Source organism: Alligator sinensis, unplaced genomic scaffold (assembly GCF_000455745.1).
Source record: "Alligator sinensis unplaced genomic scaffold, ASM45574v1 scaffold460_2, whole genome shotgun sequence".
Lineage (NCBI taxonomy): Eukaryota > Metazoa > Chordata > Crocodylia > Alligatoridae > Alligator > Alligator sinensis.
The window spans coordinates 261,269-270,180 of NW_005842668.1; the positions used below are offsets into that span (position 1 = coordinate 261,269).

General features: G+C 42.3%; 1 protein-coding gene across 1 annotated transcript in view; it reads left to right on the forward strand.

The window, feature by feature from the left end:
• DHX35 (DEAH-box helicase 35) overlaps positions 1-8,906 on the forward strand; it is a 46,637-nt gene extending 37,731 nt beyond the window's left edge. The window contains exons 21-22 of the mRNA XM_006033841.1: positions 1,826-1,937; positions 8,520-8,906. Of these exons, the coding sequence (XP_006033903.1) occupies positions 1,826-1,937; positions 8,520-8,564 (157 nt within the window). The 3' untranslated portion in view covers positions 8,565-8,906. The remainder of the gene's footprint in view (positions 1-1,825; positions 1,938-8,519) is intronic.
• Positions 8,907-8,912: the final 6 nt, after the last annotated feature.

Here is an 8,912-nt window from a genome sequence, read left to right on the forward strand (position 1 = left end):
GAGCAAGTGTGACTCTGGTCTAGTTGTGGGGATGCTGCCCTGGAAGCAGGGGAGACCTGGGTTACAGTCTGTGTTTCAGGAGCCATGCAGATATTTTATCCAATGACAGTATATTTTATGCGGTCACTGATTGACTGTTCTCTCAAAACTGAAGCACTTTTGAATGTAACAGAAACAGAAAATCTAGGCAAATAGAGAAGCTGCCAAAATGTGAGCCTTTGGACTTCATATGCTGATGGGATTAGGAGGCAGTTGGGTGTGATGGGGTGGGGCGGAGCTCCTGGAATCTGCCTATGTGTGTGAACAAATGATCAAATTATATGAAGTTGATGGGATGGAGACTTACCATAGAAATACTGTTATGCAGTCATCCTACAGCAAGGGAAAGCTAAGCCAGGGCACCTTTGCTGTGTTTCATTAGCTGCCCTACTTTTCCTCTCACTTGCTGTGGGCATGTAAACAAGTTGCTATACAGCATCTCTTGTGTGGTAAGTCCCTACCTTTTTTAGCTCACTTTAATTCAATTATTCATACCTCAGTCCCTTTGTGGAACTAGCCCTTATTATTTTGGTGTCTGTTTTTTTCTCCTGTAAAATAGAAATAACACACTCCCCTAACTCAAAGGGGTATTGGAAGGATAAATACATTAGATTACAAAGTGCTCTGATACCCAAGAGTAGGGACCATTTTCAATATTTAAAGTAAAAACGAGGATGTTAAATAACCAGCAAGGAAAGGGCATGGGCTATGTATTATCTTAAACTATATGACTGTATTTAAGCTGCTTGCATGTATATGTTGAGTTAAAAAAAGCAATCTTAAGATATTTTAATTGCAATGCTGTTCAGTACACGTTGTAAAGAGCCAAATTACGATTGCTCTTTCCAATGCAAACAGGGTTAATTGAGTTAATAATGTGCTATTATGAGGCTGCAAAAATGCTGTCTGGCTGGAGGATCTATTTTAATAAATGTGGGATGTAGGTGAGCATTTCTCTCTCTCTCTCCCTCTCACACACACACAATAGCAAAGTAATAATCAATGGGTGGAGTGTTTGTCATGTCTAAGACTCATGCTTAAGTGGGGGTGTCATGAATTCCTTAACTGGAATAGTACCTGCATCCAGCATCCCTGATGAAGTTATGGGTTGGCTGGGTGAAGGAACACAGTACGAATTTGTAGATTCTTGTTAAATGACCTCCATAGGGAGGCAGTCTTACAAATAACTTGCTTGCTTGCTTTCTTTACAGGGCTGCATAGGACATGGCAGATTGGTTTCCTAAGCTCTGGATGGTATATGCCCAGGCTTCATGCAGAGCCCTCCTCCATTAAACTTACTCCTAACTAGATACCACCCACCTCTTAGGGCTCTATTATCAGGTTATGTTGTGAGTTGTGCTTAAAGGCTAATGTACTTCAGTTTTTTATCCACTCCTTAGCATGTCTCTTTCTTGTACCCTCTTCATGATACTTAAAATCATCCTTAGGAAATGCTTTATGCAAGCATTCCTTGACCTCAAACTGTAAACTAACCATTCCTTTTCCTTGTGACAAGTTTTTTCATCTGTTCTTCCTGGTAGGTTTCTTAAGATTTTTTCACTGGAATTTTTAGAAGTTGTCTTATTGCCCCATACAGTACCCTGAGTGCCTTTGGGAGAATACAGAGGGCATATAACAAACAATGGGGTCTCTTCCCTGACAGCAAATACTACCCAGACCACTTCATATGTGAAATAAATAAGATGTAGAAAGTTTATATAATCCAAGCTATTTTAATCATTGCTTTTAAAATTGGTTTAATTTTTTCCCATCTCTGTGTTTTCAGGGTAGTCTACAATGAGGTCATACAGACCTCCAAGTACTACATGAGAGATGTGACTGCTATTGAATCTGCTTGGTTATTGGAACTGGCACCTCACTTTTACCAACAAGGAACGGTACGGAATCGACATAGACCCCAAACGGTACCAGTGCCGTATTGGCAGCTCTTGTACTCTAAGCTGTAAATATTAGTGTGTGTGATTTTGTTCTGCAGGAATAGCAGTGAATTGGGGTTTAAATCGTTATAACACTTTTTTATATAAACCAGAGCAAGCAGTTTTTGCTAGAATGGAGAACATACGGTCTTTCTAAATCTGGCTCAAAGTTGCATTTCTCCATTTTCAGTTCCTGCAGAAATTCAGCTTTGAGCTATTTTGCACCTGAGTATAGGTATTCAGTATGTCTTCTGTCAGCAGCTGTGACTTTCTGGAGGCTCTGTGTATACAAATTTAAAAAAATCAGGAACTTTTCTGTGTATAGCACACATTTCTGTGCAATTTATTATTTCGAGCAAATAAATGTAAACTGGGTAGATGCATGAGTTGGCCCCTTTTTATTAGGATTTGTTCCCTGGCTCTGCTTCATTTGAAGCAAATGAATTTATGGACCATGCAGTTCTGAAGTCTGTAGGCACCATAACAAAGAACTATGCTAATTAAAGTTAGGCTGGATTTTGGGGAGGGTTGTTTCGGGGTATGTTTGATTCCCTACTCGCACAAGACTATCTACTGCAGGGGTAGGCAACGTTTTTTTGGCCGGAGTGCCGAAAAACACTACAATGCCTACCTTGGCAGGTGTCGGAGTGCCAGTATGCCAGAAAAACAAAGTGAGGGCAGGGGGTACATGGCAGGATGCCCTGCCCCCCAGCCCAGGCTCTGTGGCTGTCAGCAGCTACCCCAGCTCTGGGTAGCTGCTGGAGCCCAGGCTGCTCCCAGCAGGGCTTGCAGCATCCCAGATGCCTGCTGGGGGGCAGCCCAGGCTCCTGGCTGGCAGCAGCTACCCATAGCTGGGGCTGGCTGCCGCTGGGACAGCGGAATCAGCTCCATGCTGGCAGCGACTGTGCACGTGTGGAGCTGATGCCAGAGCTGTGGAGCCCAGCACAGCTGTTGGAAGCCAGCCAGCTGCTTGCTGCAGCTGCCCAGAGCCTAGGCTGGCTACAACAGCTGTGCCGGGCTCCGGAGCCCAGCCATCAGCTCTGTGCTGGGAGCACGGGAGAGACCAGGGTTGCGCTGCCTCGGGCCTCTCCCCCACTGCCCGCTCCGAGGTGCGCGTGCACGCGCTGGTACAGAGCTGATACCAGGGCTCCAGAGCCCGGCGCAGCTGTTTGCAGCCTCCCAGCTGCAGCTGGCCCTGGCTCTGGGTAGCTGCTGCCAGCCCGGAGCCCAGGCTGCTCCTAGCAGGCAGCTGGGACACTACAAGCCCTGCTGGGAGCAGCTACCTAGAGCCGTGGCTGACTGTGGCATGCCGAGCAAAATGGCCTCACGTGCCATGCTCAGCACGCATACTGGGGTTTGCCAACACCTGATCTACTGCATGCAATAAACTAAGCAAAATAATAGGAATTAGCCATCTTGGCATGATAGACACCACATTTTCAGACAGGAATGTGATGTCCCCTTCTTCCTCCCCCTCTACCCTGCCACCAAAGTTGGTGCCTTTTTGGCTGAACACAAAATTAAAACATGATTTGTACTAAGCCCTGAAACTGGCAAACTAACTTTAGCCCTAGAACACTAATGGGAGTAAGCTTTACAGGAGAGAGTGATGCCAGCAGATAAAGTAGGAGCAACAAAAGCACTTAGATGTTAACATCTTCAGAAAGACATGGGGGGAAAAGGTGACATTTTAGGTAGCAGGACCCTAGACTACTATTCATAGATTTCATCATTACATCTGTGAACAGCATTCAAATGCAAACTGGTAGTTAGGCAGAACATGAGGGACAGTGGCTGAAGAAGCTCATCATAGATCAGGAGGCAACCTGTCGTGTTATTTTGGTTTTCTTCATTCCCCACCTCCCCGTTTAAACCTCCTGAACGCCCTTCAGGGATAACCCTAAGAACAGCTTGTAGCAGTTACCTAGATTGTTGTGATGGTCACTGTGGACCACCCTTACAAAAGAGATTTTCCAGTGTCCTTGACTGCCATTGCATGAATTGAGGCCTTTCAAGCATTCGCTATCTGAGAATACAAGAGTAGCAGCAGGTGGCATATCACGTTGTAGGTTTTATCCACAGAATGTGTGCATGTGAAGCAGAATGCTGTTATGCAGATGTGCAGTCCATCTGTGACTGCATGCTGAAGCTGCTCTATCACTGTGAGGTAGGGAGATATTAAGGTAGCAAAACCGTTGGAATTGTATTCCTGTTTCAAGGTTAAATTTATGGTCATTTGACTCTTTTGTATCTCTAAAGAAGCTCACAGAGGTGACAGATTCAGTGCAACAGCTGAGGCCCTCTCCTAGGGCTCAGACAGAAGTGACAATTTTTGCCTGATCTGGCCACAGAAAGCAGCTTATAGCTGTGACCAAACACAAGTGCACAACTGCAGACAGCTTAAAAAATGTCCAGTTGGGAGAAAATCTGACCCCTCATTGCATGAGGTATCAGATGAAGACATTTAAAAATGTAGTGTCTTCTGTAATTTGTGTTTGCGGAGCTCCCAGTTTGTTGCTGTTTTCAGAATGGGAGTGGGGAAAGGGAGCAGAGGAAGTTCAGTCTGGGGTTTTTTCAGCCCCCCACTGGATGGTGGGGCAGGTGTACTGCAGTTCCCTCTAAGGTGGGGGGGGCTCCAATTCATGCCCCCCTCCCTCAGCACCAGCTGAGGAGCCCCAAGAATGAGCTCCCTCCATTGCCTTTCCCCCTTTCCATTCTGAAAACAGCCGGCACTGGCAGAGAGCTGTGGCCATTGCTATGGGAACCTGGGTGCAGGTTTCCAGCCTGCAGCTAAAGTCCCCTCCTCCCTAGAACCAACAGTGAACTTCTGTTTTGTCTGGGGTAACATTGTAACTCAGAACGCTTTGCAGAAAACATTCTGAGTTACTGCTGGGAGCTGCATTTCTGTCTGCGCCCTTAATGGCATCTCCTTGTCCCCTTTTGAAGTGGTTGGTTGGAGCTCATTTGTTCAGCATTCCACTACATGTTGCATTGTTATCAATATATAAAGCAGTATATAAGTTGTGTGTGCACGGATGGATGGATAGATAGATATACATACACACAGACGCAAAGTAGTAGAATATATGTGTATATAAGCAGTATATATATGCTAGTGTGCATGTGTGTAAGTATACATATTTATCTTTGGTAGCTGCCACCCCTTTCTGTCAACCTTTATCACAGCTGTCCTTTTAAAGCTGAACTTGAGCCAGTTTGTTTTCATCTACTTACTTTATTCTTATTCTTGGCAACTGTCAATCCTCTGGATCCTCTATTCACTGGCTATTGTAAAAGTAGACTCGCTGTAGAATATAGGCAGTGTGTCAGTGACACTGTTGCAAGTTATATCACAAGTCTGTACACCGAATGTAAACACTGAGCAATGGTGTTGAACAAATGGATACTACATGTGAGATCCTATAAGGAAGAAAGAGTAATTACTGAGTGCTAACCTTAATGGAATCTGAGAGGAAGTAAAGTATGTAGTAGTGTTAAGCAACCTCTTTCTCCTCATCATGAGATCTCCATAAAACTTGGGAATGCAGAGGACACTGTCAATCAGTAAGGCTTCTGTCAATCAGTAAGGCTTCTCACTTCCAAAATGGTATTTCTGGTCACAAACAGAGGGAAGTGCTCCACAAAAGCTAGCAAGTCTGACGTGTTACTTGCCAAGAACATGAGAGATCCAAATTCAAGACTTATGTCTGAATTTGTTAAATCACGGACTCAAGCTTCAGGTTCCCACATCTCTTGTGAGTGCCCTATCCACTGGGCACTTACCTGTTCTAGGTTGATGTCTTTGTTGTGTGTATGTGCAAAAATAAAATAAAAAATTAGAAGGGTCTTGATCTTGTCCTGCTGCAGAATAGGGAAACTTCTGAAATCATTCACAGATCAGAAAAATTGTTTTTTGTTCAGTGGCAGGATAACTAACAGAAATGTAGGTATCATTTTTTCTGAAGAGAAATTGAAAAACATGCCTTTATATGCTTAATTTACTCGAGCAAATACAATTGCATATAGACGTGCAAAATGAATAGTCTGATAACCGCATGTATCTGATATGAATGAGGGAATCCACTTTTGTATGCATATTTGTGCACTTGACCTTTTGAAAACCAAATCTTTACTTTTCTGGGTGACGTTCATGAACTTTCTAGAGATGTGTATCTCTTTAAAAAGAGAGGTTTGCCATGCCTATTAGACCCTAGTAATATGGAAATGCTCTGAATTTATTTGATAGCAAGACAGCAATACAAGGAGAAAAGAACAGTAGAATGGGTACCCCTTCATGAAATGTGTTTTAAGAGATTTTAAAAATGGTATCCAAGTTGAATTATGTAATTGCATCCAGATATGTTTCATGCAGTAAATGCGTTCTTCAGGTAACTGAAGTTTCTCTGCCCCAGATTACATCATGCCCTTGACTTAAGGTAGTAATAACACTACAGGGCAGGGCAGAACCTGGAGCTCTTTTGTTTCTATGTGCCTCAAGGATGGCGTAAAGAGGAAATGAGGCAACACTGCAGTTGTATCAACACTGCCTCTGGAATCAAACATCCTTGTGACTCAAACATTCTTGTGTCTTATTACATGTGATGTTACAACATCTTGTAATCCAACCTCCCAAAGATTGGGACAGGGTTTTGTTTTAAGCAGGTGTTTGGCAATCTGATATTCAGTGGTTCATCCAGAGGGGGTGTTCCATGTTTAAATGTTCCTTTTTTTTTTTTACAGTGATTAGCTAAACTGTAAAATTTTGTTATAAATAAGAATAAGCAACTTCATCGTATTATAGGATCTTTCATTAAATCTTGAAGTCCTGTGTACAATCGCTACAGGGTGAATAGAAAAGGAAGAGAGGTCATTAAGAATAGGAGGCAAGATGTGGGGTGGGGAAAGAATGAAAGCCTTCTTGTGGTTCTCTCTCCATTCTGTATAGCAGAAAAAACTGCAGAGTGGAAACAGTGGAAGGAGAAGGGTGATGGCGAGTGGAGAGAATAAACACATTCCTTCGGGGTTTTTGAATATGCTAGGTATTATTACTAAGCCTTTTCAAGGTATTGCCTTCTGGTAATCCCATTCTCTGTAAGATCAGAAACATGCTGGCCATATAATGATGATACAGATTCACAAAGATGCCTGTATGTTAAGAAGTGATCATTGTGGATATCCATGGTGGCACTTGCTGAAGCTGCTGAACATATATATTCATGGGTGCTCAGTGCTATACTCTGTACTAATATGCCTTCAATTCTGCTAGTTCCTGGACAAGTTAGGTTAAAGCCATTTCAGGTATGTCTGTATGTTTCCCTTCAGATTACAAAGTAAACGTTATCTGTATTGACACTGTTACCACACCAGCGTGGCTGTAGGTGCTATTTGCTTTGCAGCCATCTAATCCACATATAGGCAGTTGATTATGAACTGCAGTCCTCTGTGAAACAGGCTTTGGTAAGTGTGTACATTAGGGATGTTTAAGAATAAGTCAGACTTTCCTGAGTTTAAGGAATACAGATCTTTTCTCTCAATACCAGTAATAGGTGAGTCCAGGGAGATACAGATAACAAGATCTTCTAAAGAGGTACGCTTTGCTGAAATATCCTATATACTTGTTGAAACACACAAATAATGGATTATTAACACTTTATAAAGAGCTATGCTGATTCTCTTATGTGGCCTACAGGTGCCAGAACCTGTTCTACATTAGATACACCATAAAATTATGTGCATGGATGTTATCAAAAGCACTGCTGTTTGAATACAGCAAGTAAACAATAAAAATAAAACAAAATATTTGTTGTCCTGTGCTGAAACAGCTTGGGTCAAGATACTGATTATAGAAAGCATATGTCACTGAAATCTGTATGCAGCAGCAAGTGGTTCTAGGAGCATTGGACTCCTGACTCTTAAAACAGATTTAAAAAACAAAACTTTCCTGAGCAGGGAGCTACTTACATTCTCAAAAGGTTTTTTTCCCCCTGTATGGTTTGGTCACATGTATGAGCAGTTGCCTGCACTTCAGCTCTTGGTCATCTTACTTTCTTGGTCCTTCCTTTCCTTTGCAGTTTCTCCATGGAATTTTTCCCTATTGTATTTATGGATGAAGTATGCAAAGGACCAACAGAGCTGCAGCTGCAGTTGTAATGCATGTAAATTACTAAATTTTCTAGTTTGCATGTATGCATCTAGCAATTGCACCTGCTGACCTGCTGAAGTTAGGAGCATAAGATTATATTTTCTTGTATACATACAAAAGTAGTATATGTATAAATTCAGAGTTTGCTTCCAGTTGCAAATTTTGCTAATACATGTACTTACAAAATTGTGGGACCTTGGGAGAAGTTTGGCATGTGAAGTTTCTAGATGTATTTCTGGAGGAGCTTTGAGATTTATTCGGTGCGTTTAAAAAAATAAATCCTAATTTTTAGTCTGTTGAAGTATTCTGATGCTGGTATGGATTTAACTCAATTTGGGCTTGAAGATTCAATGGACTGCATATACTAAACTTTTTTTCTTTCTTTTTTTTTATCTTTGCAGCATCTTTCCTTGAGGGCAAAAAGAGTTAAAGTGGATGACCATTGATTTGAAATGGTTATTGAGCCTTATGACATCAGATGCAGAACCTACCACTGATTCAAGCTGGCTATAGTCCATTCAGCAGTCAGTTCATTAGCAACGTGACCTTACATCAACTAAATGTTTAAATGCCTGCTAGGATCCTATAGGGGTTTATGCATGACCAATACCTTGTAAACCTAAGTAGAGCTTGCATTGCAGACATCTTATTCCTTGGCCTAACTGACCACCCCTGTTAACCTGGGCATGTTGCTCCTTTTAATAGGTAGACAAATGATCAAAATATTAAGGGGATACACAGGACCACAAAGAACTAAAACCTCCGGGTAGGAAATTGTATCCTTGGAGTGGTTC